This window comes from Ochotona princeps, chromosome 24, assembly GCF_030435755.1.
Source record: "Ochotona princeps isolate mOchPri1 chromosome 24, mOchPri1.hap1, whole genome shotgun sequence".
Lineage (NCBI taxonomy): Eukaryota > Metazoa > Chordata > Mammalia > Lagomorpha > Ochotonidae > Ochotona > Ochotona princeps.
The window spans coordinates 22,061,463-22,075,813 of record NC_080855.1 but is presented as its reverse complement, the minus strand read 5'-3'; the positions used below and the strand labels follow the sequence as shown (position 1 = coordinate 22,075,813).

The following is a 14,351-nucleotide window of genomic DNA, read 5'->3' as shown; positions in this document are numbered from 1 at the left end:
ATGGCAGGCAGTGGTCTCGGTGGCTTGTGTAGAAATCCCATGGAAGTCTCAGAGTCATTCTGCAGAACGAACCTCTCCAGCTTAGCCAAGCCTGAGGAAGTCTTGGCAAGGTGAGCAAACGGCTCAGAGCTGATCAGCGAGTTGGCAGCCACCCCACTTGTTTGCAGGCTCTGTGCTGTTTCCCACCGTGTTCCTTTGTCCAGTGGAGGCAACACTGATTTTGTTGCCCATCGACAAGGGTAAAACTGACATATGTAATCTACTGAGTTGTCACACGTGCACATTTTTGTTCTCAGTGTACAGGATCAAGACAAAAAACTTCAAGATTTGTGGAGAACCTGTCAGAAGTTACCACCTCAGAATTTTGTTAACTTTAGGTAAGTATGATTGGCAGTCTGTAAATTAAGCCAGCAGGTGGAGTGACTCTGGAGAGAAGAAAAGACCTAATCCCCAGCAGAAAAACCATGGACCTCGAGTAAACCTGCCACAGTAACAACTGTTCTGGGAGTAACTCGGGACTGCTGGGCCCGGGATTTGATGTCTGTTACTGCAATACCTTTGAAGCATCTGTGTCATGTCTGGCCTAAATATGCAACCTGTCTTAACTGTTTATATTTTTTTTCAACCACTGCAGCTGTTAGTAAAAATAATTTCCGTGAAAAGTTTACCTTGGAATCTAAATTACCCAATATGTAAAAGGTAAAAATCATCAGTTGCATGTTCTGTAATCTTTCAGAGGTGTTCCCATAATGTACTTTAAAGAGATCACAAACACCTCATTGTGTGTTACTTTGCTGCAGGAGCGGGGAGCCATTGTCTACCAACGGCAGTTTGGATATTTTTCACGTCATTCACAAGCCATATGAAATTATCAGCTGGAAAATCAGCCTGCTGTAGATTCAGTGAATTTCTAGTCCCGCCTGGGTCGCTCTGTGTGGCCTATCTGGCTCACGGACCAAACACTCCTCACCTCTGGCTTCATGGAATAATCATGCTCCTAAAAAATTTACTATGAGACAGACTTCTAGAACAGAGCTTCTTGCTTTATATATTTGTTTTATGTTAAGATTTATTTATTTTTATTGCAAAGTCAGATATACAGGGAGGAGGAGAGACAGAGGAAGCGCTTCCTCCACTGACTCACTCCCTAAGCAGCTGCAATGGCTGGAGCTGAGCCGATCCAAAGCCAGGAACCCAGAACCTCTTCCGGGTCTCCCACGCAGCTACAGGGTCCCAAGACATTGGGCCATCCTCTACTGTTTTCCCAGGCCACAAGCAGGGAGCTGGTTGGGAAGTGGAGCTGCCGGGCTTAGAACCAGCACCCATATGGGGTTCTGGCGGATTCAAGGCAAGGACCTTAACTGCTAAGCTGTCTTGCCGGGCCCTATTTCTATAATTTCAACACTAATCGTTTTTAAGTACAGGTTCCTTTAGACTGTATGTGTCTTTTTAAACTATGTTTATATTAAAAATATGTTGAGTCCACTATTCATCACAGTGAAATGTTTTTGAGAGGTAGGTTAGATACAGAAAGAGAAATGGATTAGAAATATACCTAGCTTGAATCTGTGAAGGTGAGTTTTGTGGTTTTTTTTTTTTTCTTCTAAGCCCTTAGCCCTGAAACGGACAAAATTTATGACATGCTTTACCTGTCCCTGATTCTGGCTTAAGGTAGCTGACTGCTGAGCACTTGTTTAGCAAGAACATTCCTACAGATGGCCCAAAGGGGATGCTCCTGCCCATGGCTTTTGTTTCACAGGTATTTAATCAAGTTCCTCGCAAAGCTCGCTCAGACCAGTGACGTTAACAAAATGACCCCCAGCAACATCGCCATTGTGTTAGGCCCTAACTTGCTGTGGGCTAAGAATGAAGGGTAAGTCATCTTCCTCTATTTTTTCCTACATGTGGGACCTGGAAGAGCCAGCCAAGTCCTTGCAGGCACAGAAGAGGCGTGTCACCCGAAGTTATCCAGCTGTGACTGGGCAGGCAGAGCCAGGTTATGGAGGGGTCTCACATATCCTCCTGAGGCATTTGATTTCCCAGGGCATGAGAGAGCTCTCAGAATTCGGAAGTAGAAAGTAGTCTTAGTGAAGCTGCACTTAAGTTTGGTGGTACCGAGAAGTACAGGTTGAATAAAGGAGACGGGGCCCGGGGGATCCGCTGGAAAGCTTCTGGGAGGCCGTTGAGGATCTCATTTCATCCTCACAGCCTCTGAAGTGGGTGCTGCTGTCCTGTTTGAGCAGGTGAGGCTGTTCAGCCTCGGAGAGGACCAGAGGGTGCTCAGCAGGGAGGTGGGAGAACCCAGTGTGCCACAGAGCCTGTGCCCTTCACCCTCTCTCTAGGTCCTACCGATCGGCTTCATAAAATCGCAAATCATTCAAGTTTCCGTAGAAAATGCCATGCATTCTATGAAAGTATTCCTTTCATCTATTTACCATTCATTTATGTCTGGTTTTGTTTCAGAAAGTATAATATTACCTAAAAAGATTGAATATCCTAAAATGAAAGTAGGTATACAAAATTCACTATATAGATTATCTTATAGCAAATAAGTCCAGGTACCTTGAAGCGATGACATAAAAGTGGCAAAAGTGCTGGATTTTAGGATGAAGAGCTACCTAAGCCTAGAAACAATGCCAGAAAAACCCATAATACATTTAGAATTCACATTATAAAAGCTAAGACAGTTCTGTATGTCAGAAACACCTTAAATAAGAGGCAGTTCACAAATGAGGAAAGAGTTCCTCTGGAAATGGCCAGAATGCCTGAGATAGACAAGCAGTACCTCTCTAATAAAAGAAAAGAAAAAAAGGGAAGGAAGAGAAAAAAAAAAGCTTTGGGGAAGGATATGAGTGGATTGTTGGTCCTCAGGCCGGTAGGACCCCAGAGAGGAAAGTGGGAGGCTCATGTGCAGACCGAGCTTGTGTCCAGTGCTGGAAATCAGAAGGAACTGGACTGCTGTGTGGGTGGAAAACGGATTACAGATATCCCAGTGGGAGAAGAGGTCAGAGTGATCATTGGAAATGAGATGTGTTGAGGCAGTCACATGTAAGGATGTGGCTCCTTGGGGCTAGAGGGTCCTCATTTATAAGATCTGCCCCACAGCAGGATGTTGTAAACATTGCATGGAATGAGGAAAAGAGCCAGAAGCTTGGCAGGTGCTCAGTAAATCTGAGGCCCTATGAGGGTTGCTGGCATCTGTGGTGTCCTAACTCCCAGCTGGAAGTGAGCCTTGATAGCAAGGGTGATAATTCTTATTTACTCTGCCCCTTTGGAGGCCTGGGTCATCTTGGGACCAGTGCAAATGTGTGACGTCTAGATGTAGGGGCTCAGGTGTTGTGTTATAATAAAGCGGTAACAGCACATCCACCGGAATGGTTTTTAGTGAGCTTCTGTTGTGGGCAGTGTCTACTGTGTGTGCAACTGTGCCAGTGCGAAAGTGCAGCCCTTGTTCCAAGCCAGCATTTTGAACATGACCCCGGGTCCTGGCTTAAGTGCTCATGAGTGCATGCAGTGGACAGGTGGAATGACAGGGGGTTCTGGTAGGTTGAGATCATGTGGATTTAGTTTTTGTCGTCTGTATGCAGATAAACTGTCCGTTAAAAATAACTGAATTGCCCTCACACAACCTTGCGGAAGGTAGAGGCCACCTAACTTTGTGACTTTCCTGTACAGAACGCTCGCTGAGATGGCAGCGGCCACCTCTGTCCACGTGGTCGCAGTGATCGAACCCATCATTCAGCACGCCGACTGGTTCTTCCCTGAAGGTAATACCACAGCGCTATGCTGACAGTCTAGAAAGTCGAAGAAGAAAAGAGATCAGAAATCCTTTTAACTATCACTTGAGCTCATTTCTTCATGCTTTTTTTGCAAATGTTGTTCACTTGTATTCCTATTTGAAATAGTAATCCTATCTGTTGACATTTCATTTGGCTTCCTGAAAACACACTCAACCAGTGTCTGTGGAACGCTCACTGAGTGCCATACTAGAGCGGAGACATGCCGTGGAGAAGACGGCACAAGCACGGATAATTACAACGCATGGCCAGTTAGAACGACAGGTGGATGGAGAAAGGAGTGGCACATTCAGACTCTGGGAGTGTTCTGTGTCAGAGCTAGTGTCAGCGTGCAGGAGTGTTCCACCTGAAGAGGGTTTTCATTTCTCTGTAACTGGAGAGGTGGGTTTATGCAAAGCCAAAAGACCAAGCAGAGAGGTTGACTGGGGCTGGTTGATGAAGGTCTTAATTGGCTGTGTCAGAGGATTAAGAGTCCATCCTTTAGCCAACAGATATTCAAGTCAGGATTTGATATAGTCTTGGGATCCCCAGAAGTTCCCCTGGGCCTCCTTTGGAGGTGCTGAGGGAGCCAGGATCGAGAGTCTGGAGTTCCTATCGCTTGTCCCGTGAGAGCTCTCCGGTTGCCACGTCCCGTGAGGTGAGGGCTGGGCTGGCATCCCTCATCACATTCACTCCTCGCTCAGGCATGTTGCCCAGGAGAGGTGATGGGTACAGGTGGCTTCCCGCTAAGGCGTTGGCTCCTGCATGCCCCTCGAGGTAGTGCACCCTTGATGGTGCCTTTTAGTTCTGTTATAGCAAAGTAAAAACATCTCTCACTTTAAATGATTCGAGTAAACTATGCTCATTTTTTTTTTTTATATTCTGTGAATTTTTAAAGTTTACTTCATTTTATTTGAAAGGCAGACACAGGAAAAGGGAATACAAGGGAGGGAGAGTGGGCTTCTGTCTGCTGGTTCACTCCATAAACTCCTGCAACAGCTAGGACTGGGCCAGGCAGAAAACCAGAAGCAGGCCCGGCACGATAGCTTAGTGGCTAAAGTCCTCACCTTGAACGCAGTGGGATCCCATATGGGTGCCAGTTCATGACCCAGTGGCCCTGCTTCCCATCCAGCTCTCTGCTTGTGGCCTGGGAAAGCAGTCAAAGACAGCTCAAAGCCTTGGGATCCTGTACCCACATGGGAGACCTGGAAGAGGCTCCTGTCTCCTGGCTTCAGATCGGCTCAGCTCCAGCCAATGCGGCTGCTGGAGGAGTGAATCATTGGATGAAACTCTTCCTCTCTGTATATTTAAAAATAAAAAAGCCAGCAGCCTAGAATTCAGTCCTGGTCTCCCATGTGGGTGGCAGAGACTCACCTACTTGAACTGTCACCTCCCAGGTGCACAGGAGCAAGAAGCTAGAACCAGAAACGGAAGTGGAACTCAGATGCAGCCACCCTGATTTTTGGGGTTCCTGTAATTTTTTTTTTTTTAACTACAAAAGAGAAAGCAAATGAGTTGCGTAACTCACCTTCTGAATCAGACCTCCTCTCCGTGTGTCTATTTCTCCTACTTTATCTCCCACTGGCTTGCTAAATCACTGTTACAGTGGGAGTGCTGGGAGCTGCAGGCTCCTGCAGTGGGGGTGTCTGAGAGCTGCCTTGCTGCCTCTGCTCCGGGTCTCATACATTTGTCTTCCCACAGAGGTGGAGTTCAATGTATCAGAAGCATTTGTACCTCTCACCCCCCCGAACTCTAATCACTCAACCCACACTGGAAACGACTCTGACTCAGGGACCCTGGAAAGGAAGCGGCCTGCCAGCATGGCGGTGATGGAGGGGGACTTGCTGAAGAAGGAGAGGTATGTTGAGAGCTGGTCACTTCCAAACCAGTGATAGATTTGCATAGGAGAAGCATTAGAGCTGAGCCATCTAGTGTTGGCACAGTGGATTTGGGGCGTGAGAGTGGCTCCCTGTGTATCTGTGACTGGCAGAGCCCACATGGTTTTCAGGTGGTAGGTATTTCTGAGCAGTTATCTGGCCATAGAGTCAAATGCTTCTGCATTAACACGTGAGCTTACGGGCGCTCAAGCTTTGCTTCGTGGTGTGTGGGTCAGCTCTGCAGTGGAACAGCATCATACACACGTTACAGATTGCACCCAAAGAGAGAGGAAAGAAAAGGGACGCGTGTGGACTTTGGTGTGGCACTGAATGTGAGAGCAGAGCCCTCTCCCCACGAGTTGGGTGATTGGGTGATTGGAGGGCATATTTGCCGTGCAGCCTGGCCTCACAGTCCACACCAGCTGCTGAACTTGATGTTCATCTGGAGCCGCCCGTGTTTGTCAGTTTGGAAGGAGAGGCGGTTGTGCTGGGCCGGGTGAGCAACAGTATCCCTTGGCATGGGAGGTTGGTGGGACTTCCTAAGGGTAAATAGGACTGTGAGCTTGTCACCTTCAGCTGCCAGCCTGCCCAGTGTGGATGTGAAGTGCCATTGTAGTCACCAGCAACGCCCAGGGTTAGGATTCCTTTCGGAAGGAACGTGCCTTTCTTGCATATGTGTGATAATACTGCTGCAAAGAATTTTACATTAACATGGAATGATATGCTCTTATTTCAGTCACTCAATCCTGCAGTAAGATGTTATGTTTTGCTTTGTTTTTTTTTTTTTCTTTTTGTGCCTAGCAAAGAAAATGCTTTACTTTGCTATTGTGTTGCTCTGAAACATAGTTACTCTGTGCAGAAGTTGGACAATCTGAACCCTTATTCAGACATGTCAGTAGTATCTCAAAAAAAAAAAAAAACACTGCCCACCACAGAATTCATTCTCATAGGTTTCAAGTTGTAAACTGCGGTGCTGGGAGTCCAGGGCGCACACAGCACAGGGTTACCAGTTGCGTGCCAGGGAAAATGCTCCCTGCCAACCGACCCAGCACACACTAGATCCGGGAGCCACAACTCTTATGCCCTGAACTGAAATTTTTTTTTAAGATTTATTGTATTTTTATTGGAAATTCAGATACACAGAAATGTGGAAAGACAGAGAGGAAGATCTTCCATCCACTGCTTCACTCCCCAAGTGGCCGCAATGGCTGGAGCTGAGCCAATCTGAAGCCAGGAGCCTCTTCCGGGTCTCCCACACAGTTGCAGGGTCCCAAAGCTTTGAGCTGTCCTTGACTGCTTTCCCAGGCCACAAGCAGAGAGCTGGATGGGAAGCAGGGCTGCCAGGATTAGAACCAGCAGCCATATGGGATCCAGGTACATGCAAGGCAAGGACTTTAGCCACTAAGCTATTGTGCCAGGCCCCCTGAACTGAATTTTTTTTTTTTCAAATTCAGACACTAAAGACTTCTATAAGAAGCCAGTGTCCCTTCTAGACTGCTCCGCAGACACCATTCCCCTCCCAAAGCAGATCTTTTCCCAGGAAATGTATTCCTTCCTCTGCACTGAACGAATGTTCCCCCATCCCATCTCGGTCCAGGGGCAGTGTGATGGCCCCCCTTGCCACCAGGAGACCTTCTCGTCTCGACCTCCATCTCCTTCCAGAAACACAGTTTTTATAGATAGAATTAGATAGCGTGGAAGCCTTCACGTGATGCGATTCAGGCTGCAGCCGGCCTGTGTGTCTTCAGTGGCTCGCCCACCTGGACATGGAGCAGCACCACACCCGTTGGCTTGGCCCAGGTTCAAAGCCAAGTTGAACTGCTTGCCTTAGTAGTAGGGATGACCATGGATATGGTCTGTGCCGCTTTGCTGCATGCTGGGCAAGCTGGGTGACCGTCGCATGCGTGGTTTTAACACGTGTGGACCGACGGGCTTCTGTCTCAGCCGTCGGCTCGCATGGTGTGTTGACTGTTTCTTCTCTCTGTGTAGCTTTGGTGTGAAGCTTATGGACTTCCAGGCCCACCGGCGGGGTGGCACTCTAAATAGAAAGCACATGTCCCCCACTTTCCAGCCGCCACTCCCACCCACGGATGGCAGCACCTTGGCGCCAGCAGGCCCAGAGCCCACTCCCCAGAGCTCTAGGGCTGACGGCAGCTCAGGGGGTGGGGCTGTCTCCTCCTCTGCGGGCGTCCTGGAGCAGGGGCTGAGCCCGGGCGACAGCAGGTAAGGAGACCAACTTCTCCTGGGAGTAGAGGCTATGGGCCCAGCCCTCTTGGCAGGTGGTCAGCTTTTGGACCTGGCAGCTATGCCCAAAGAACCACTGTGGTGTGGAGTGAACTCGATTGCCGTTCACTCCTCCAGTTGGCAAGACAGAAAAGACTGCACATTGCTTGCTTCCTTTTCTGTTTTCAAATGTCAGCAACGCTTGTGTGCATTCTTTGCTGTGCTGGTTTGGAGCTAGAAGCCAACGGGTGTCTGATAATATCATCAAGTTTGTGGCCCTGTCTGGTGTCTGTCCATGCTACTATTTGCTTCTTTTGTCATCCAGTATGCAAACTAGTCGGCATTTCAGTATAGCACATTGTCAAATAACATTCCTGGTATTCATTCTTTCCTTGTTCACTCATTCGTTTAACCAGATATTTACTGAGTCACTGATGTGTGCTAGGCACACGAAGGGACTGTGACTGCCCCCACTCCGTGACTGTCTCAGTGTTGAAGGGGAATTGACATATAAGTACAAGCTGGAAAATCCAGTGATAGTTTTTCTTAAAAAGGCTCAGGAGGTTGCTTAACTTTGTGCTACGCTACCAAGTGTGGGCCGCAAATGGACAGCAACCACACGAGAAGGTGCCTTTGAACTTGAGATACTAAGTTGTGTTCATTCAGTTCCCCACAATGCCCTGGGCAGACAGTCACCAGAGCTGGTGCAGTTGGTGTCTTCTGTGGTCCCAAGCAGCAGCTGCTGCAGGAGACGAGCCGTACCATACGTGGTGTGCTCAGATCTCTTCATCATTTGTTCTGTTCTGGCCACCAACATAGAACTAAGTGGCTGTAACTGAAATAAAGTATCAGGCGTCTCTAATAAGTTGGTGGGAAATGTATATGATGATGAAGCTAAGCTTGGGCTTCAAAATTGTTTGCATCAGAGTAAACATCTTTTAATTCCTTCTGCATGAACTTTTGGAAGTCCCCTAATGAATGTTCATGAAACATGCTGGCCTGTTTATTCACACATTTCTCCCTCCAACCCCCATACACAAGATGTGTTTGCTCTGGGCCCATGGAGTGTGAACCTGCTTAGGTTCAGTCACCGCTGACCTTTGAATGCATTCTCAATCACTTTTCACTCACAAAAATTGAAGAAGCTCATTTTTTTTTTTCCCTTTAGAAACATTGTCTTAAAACTTAGTAGGATGTCAAGCGCTCATTGTAGCCTCCATGTTGGTTTGTCAGTAACCACTCTTCTGTTCATGTATTTGCTAATGAATTTAGGAAAATTCATTCATTCTCATTTGCTTCTGACATTTGATTTGGTATAATCAAGGTTAGCTGTTTAAAACACTAGTCTTCACTACAGCTGGGCAAACTTTTCTTTGCTGTTTTTATTATATTCTGCAGGTATTTTACTAACAGCATTCACTCTGATGATCTTGACAAAATGCTGCTGTAATGTTTGGTTTCAAATGTTCTAGGCAAAGTTTGCTCTGTACCACCAATTTGGAACTTTGAGTTACATGCCTTGTACCTGTCAAAATTCTGGAAGCTTTTTATTTTTCAATTTCCAGTTTAAATACAAGCAGGGTAGAGTTGGAAATTTCTTAAGGGGGGCCAGTCTGATGAAATGAATCTCCTAAAATGTGTGTGGCACTCAGTGTGTCCCGTGTGGCACCAAGTGACCCCTTAATTTCCCAGGCTCTATGAGGGCTACTTAAAGTGGCAGGCTCTCTGCTGAAGGGCAGACTCAGCTGGGATCTTATGTTTGATCATAGGTTGAGATTTCCCAGCTGGCCAAGTTTGACATCTAACTTGATTTTTATTCCCTCTTAGTCCTCCCAAGCCCAAGGATGCTGTGCCCACAGCTGTCCCTGCACCGGGGAGAAACAGCAGTCCACTGACCACTGGCCCAAGCCAGGCCCAAGCAATTGCTGGCTCTCACCAGCTCTCAGCAGGTACCAGCCACAGTGCAGCAGGCCCCAGCCCTCACGCCGTGCGCCGAGGTCAGTACTGCCTTCACCCTGCAGTGAGTGAAGGATTCACTCCTGGGGGAGCCTTTGGACAGGTCTTCCCTGTGGCCATCATGGGAATAGCAGTGGGGACAGTCGCCAAAGAGGAAAATCTTGGAAGAAAAATGACCAACTCTAGAGCAGAGAAGCAGGCGTGTAAGAATATGTTTTGCCCCTTAGGAATTGCAAAATGTAACAAATTTCTCCCCGTTGGGCAGAACTGTGGTGTGCTGAGCCCTTGTTGCGTCTGGGGACCACTGCAGCCTTGTACTACCCAGGCCTGGAGGGCTGGGGAGACACTGTCCCTTCTGCATTGAGGCCCTGGCTCTCTGGGTCCTGCTTCACATAATCTGGGCTGTTCCTGCCCACCTGTCCAGTGCTTCTCCCCATGGTAGCCCGGGCTATCCCTGAACTCAGCTCCCACCCTCTGCCCCCTCACCACATTCTGCTCACTGACCATGGATGGACTAAACCCACGCCCTCCTTAGAGCTGCTATGCTCGGTTTCTCTTCCAAAACATTCTGTCTTGTATCTTCATGTGGCCCAAAGTATTTATTTGAATGCAAGGGTGATAGAAGGAGAAAAAAAAACGGAAAGCCAGGGGGTTGAAAGGGGGAGAGAGAGATTGATCTTCTGTCTACGGGTTCATTCCACCAAATGTCTGTAACAGCTAGCTCAGGTCAAAGCCAGGATCCAGGAACTTCATCTGAATCTCCCAAGTAAATGGCAGGAAGCCAAGGGCTTGGACCGTTGCTGGGTGCCTGGCAGGGCCGTGAGCAGGAAGCTGGGATTGGAAGCAGAGCTGCATTTTGAACCCAGGCCCTCTGTTACAGGATACTGGCATCCTACACACATAACCTGTGCCAAACGCCCTCCCTGCTGCTCTAATTTCAGAACCTTTCTCTCCATCTGAAATTCATAAATTCTGCTTTGTAGTGTGTTGCCAGCCCTCCGAGCAGATCTCACTATCTTATGCCCCACAATGTGCCCAGCCCTTGCACCAGGCCTGTCACACAGTGGGCACACAATTAATATCTGTGGGTTTAATAGGCACTTAAAGACTGGGCATGATTTTGCCCTTGGGAGCCTTTGGTAATGCTTGGAGGCGTTTTGGTTGGCACTAAAGGTAGGCACGTGTAGGCCATGGAGGCCCTTCACAGCTGGTGGGTAGACACCAGGGTGCCAGTATGTACTGTGCAATGCACAGGAAGCCCCGTCAGTATTGCTCATGCCACTCAGGGGAGAAAGAGTAGTGATTCAACAAAGGCGTTCAGTTCCACAGAGAGGGACCCTATCCCAGGTCCTGACTGCCTTTGTTGGTGTTAGACGGACAACCCCTCTAAAAGTCGCGTGTGCTTTTCATGAGCCCAGAAACAGCGATTTTGCTACAGCAACTGCATTTTACATGCAGTGAATGCATTTTTGAATCCACGTTGTTTTTAGCACTATGTAGCCGGGACTGGGGGCACGGGATAGGTAGTAGTTCTGCCATTGAAAACCATCCAGTTGGAATGGCTGGGGTGTAAATGACTCTTTAGATGAAACACCTCCCAAGGCCACAGTGAAACCCAGTGGGTGAAAGTGCCTACTTGCATAGATCCTCAGGGCTGTCGGTGTTCTGTGCAGAGGCCTTTTCCCAGAGAAGGACACGGAGCCAGAGCAGCCCATCTTCCCAGCACGCACATCTCCCTGTCCGCAGTCCAGACCTCCTAGAAATCTCCAGGAAACGTGGGACCAGCATGTCACCTCGGTGGTTAATCCTCCACCTCCAAGCGCCAGCATCCCATTATGGGCACCTGTTTGTGTGCTCCACTTCTCACTCAGTTCCCTGCGGGTGACCTGGAAAAGCAGTAGAGGACGGCCCAAAGCCTTGGGACCCTGTACCCATGTGGGAGACCCAAAAAAACTCCTGGCTTTGAATGAGCTCAGCTCTGACCAGTGTGGCCATCTGGGGAATGAACCAGCAGGATGGAAGCTATCTCTGTCTCTCCTTCTCTCTGTAAAATCTACACTTATAATAATAATACTAAATTTGTAAAAATTTAGGGAGCCTGCCCCCACTTGATACTCCATGACCCCAGTGGAACTAGGCTTTTTTCCCCTTAGCAGAGCTCAGTTCTTCCTATTGTTGATTTTAGAGCAATGCTGTACACCTCCCCACTCTCCTCCCGCCCCACCCCAGTGATGCTTGGTGAGAAACTTGGTCAACACAGAAGATACTCCACTCCGGCAGTGGGCAGAGAAGGGCCAGGCTTCCTCTGACACTGGGTTGTTGCTGAAGGAGCATATCCTCTGTGTTCCAGGCCAGCACAGCAGAGTGGACTCTGCTTGTTTCACTGCTAAGTTCCAGGCCCTGTGCACGGGGCACCTGCTAGTGCAGGAAGGACAGAGAGCTAGAGAATCCAGGCAGTCCTTGGGGTATGGCTGTGAATCTTCCTCCTGCCACTGGCCCTGCCTGCTGGGATGTGTGGGTGGCAGTGCGTAGAATTGTACCAGAGCCAACTTAGGAAAGGGCCCATCTTGGTGCTGGATCGGCTCCACTCTGGCTATTGCTGCCGTCTGGAGAGTGGACCAGCAGGTGGAAGATCTTTCTGTAAATCTGCCTTTCCAATAAGAAGAAATCTTTATTGAAAAAATAAACTTCATTTTAGAAGAATTTCAGGTTTACAGAAAAGTTGTACAAACCACACCTGTGAGAGTTGCCCATGGGCCCCTTAGCCCCTTTTCCCATTGTTGGCCTCTGACTTCACCGGGGTGCATTTATTCTAAACCAACCTGGGTGCATTACTGTTCCCTTGAGCTGTGGTTCGATTTCCTTGGTTCTACCGCCGATGTCCAGATTCTGTCCTGGAATCCTATTCCAGGGCCAGCATGGCGTTTGGTCATCGTGTGTCCTTAGTCTCTGCCCTGGTGGGAGTGTCTCAGTCTTCCCTGTTTGTTCATGGCCTTGACCCCTGGGGGTGTGCATTGGCCATTTGGAAGAAAGTGTCCTGACGGTTGTACTCGGACTGTGGGTTTTGCATGGGGGTGAAGAGACGAGTGAGGTGCCCCTGTCCCCATCGCACTGGGTCCGTGGCCTGGTCGTGGTTTATTCCTAGTGAGCTCACTTGTGGCTTCCCACCCAGGCTGTGCGGGCGCTCAGCCTGCTGCTCTTGCTAAAGGACATTTTTCTCCTCTGTGCAGCAGTGAAGAAGCCGGCACCAGCACCCCCCAAACCAGGAAACCCACCTCCTGGCCACCCTGGGGGCCAGAGCTCTCCAGGAACGTCGCAGCTTCCACCCAGCCCATCCCCAAAGTCGTCCAGCCAAAGTCCTTCTCCGCCCCCGCAGCACCCAGGCCAGGCTCCCGGCCAGCCCGCCGCCACTGCGCAGCTCTCGGCTCCCCGGAGGTACTCGAGCAGCCAGTCTCCAATACAAGCTCCCAGTCACCCGCCGCCGCAGCCCCCGACGCAGGCCACGTCACTGACGCACACCAAGCCCGTGGCCTTGCCCAGCGAGCATGGACCTGAGCAGCCGCCTCACACCCCACCCCAGACTCCAACACCTCCAAGTACTCCACCCCTGGGAAAACAGAACCCCGGCCCCCCAGCCACCCAGGTGGGAAGTCACCCTGAGACTGCACAGCCACACACTGGCACCCTCCCGAGACCGAGACCCGTGCCAAAGCCAAGGAACCGGCCCAGCATGCCCCCACCCCCGCACCCGCCCGGCACCCACCCAGCGGGCGACGGCAGCCTCAGCAGCACAGCACCCACAGCCTCCAAAATCGTCACGGGTAAGTAGGAGCCCAGGCCGAGTCACCGTGGCTCACGGCCGGCCCGCTGTGCGTCCTTCACTGCTTTTGGGCCCACACAGCCGAGCTGCACAGTTGTGGCGGAGACCATGGGACCCACAAGGTCTGAAGTGTGTAATGCGAGGCTCTAGAGCTTTCTGGCCCCTGAGTCACAGTTCCCGTCTGTGGTTTAAGACCCTTCTACGTTTACATTCTACTGTGTACAGCAACCTTTAATCCAGATGGGGAAGGTTTTGTGTAACGTGAGCTTTAAATTTGTTTCTTAGTGAATTTCTCATTGAAACATTTGTTTTCCCTTCTAAGAGGCAGAAGAATCCTAGTGAGTGACAGATGTAGGTCTAACTTTAAAGAATGTGCTTTCTGCCTTACTGGAAGCTGTGGGACAAGAGCCTGCCAGAGGGGCGTGGCCGGACGGTTCTGGCACTTGTCCAGGTGTCCCCAGGGAGGCCTGTTTGAGTGGGGGACTCTATAGAAGGTTGTTAGTGGCAACAGACATCCAGAGCATGGCCATTTTATTTCATGGTGCTTTTAAATAAATTCCATTCCATATGCTCTAATTTACTATTAAATTTTAAGTGGATAGGTGGTTTTTTGGTTTTTTTTTTATTTTTTTATTTTTAATAAGTGATCGTTAAAGCCTGGACTCATTTCTTTTAACCACCTAATTTTCAGTTATACTA

General features: G+C 49.2%; 1 protein-coding gene across 6 annotated transcripts in view; it reads left to right on the top strand.

Moving 5' to 3' along the window:
* Window positions 1–14,351, top strand: part of ARHGAP17 (Rho GTPase activating protein 17) — a 46,627-nt gene that overhangs the window by 25,212 nt on the left and 7,064 nt on the right. For 4 of the 6 annotated variants that reach the window (XR_009247609.1, XM_004586831.4, XM_058681104.1 and 1 more), the window contains exons 12-18: window positions 297–377; window positions 1,760–1,873; window positions 3,676–3,767; window positions 5,478–5,634; window positions 7,643–7,876; window positions 9,704–9,873; window positions 13,063–13,653. Coding sequence is in view for 5 of the 6 variants with exons in the window: in XM_004586831.4 (XP_004586888.2) it covers window positions 297–377; window positions 1,760–1,873; window positions 3,676–3,767; window positions 5,478–5,634; window positions 7,643–7,876; window positions 9,704–9,873; window positions 13,063–13,653 (1,439 nt within the window). In the remaining variant the exon portion in view is untranslated. The remainder of the gene's footprint in view (window positions 1–296; window positions 378–1,759; window positions 1,874–3,675; window positions 3,768–5,477; window positions 5,635–7,642; window positions 7,877–9,703; window positions 9,874–13,062; window positions 13,654–14,351) is intronic. The other 2 variants (XM_058681102.1, XM_058681105.1) reach the window with 2 other exon arrangements.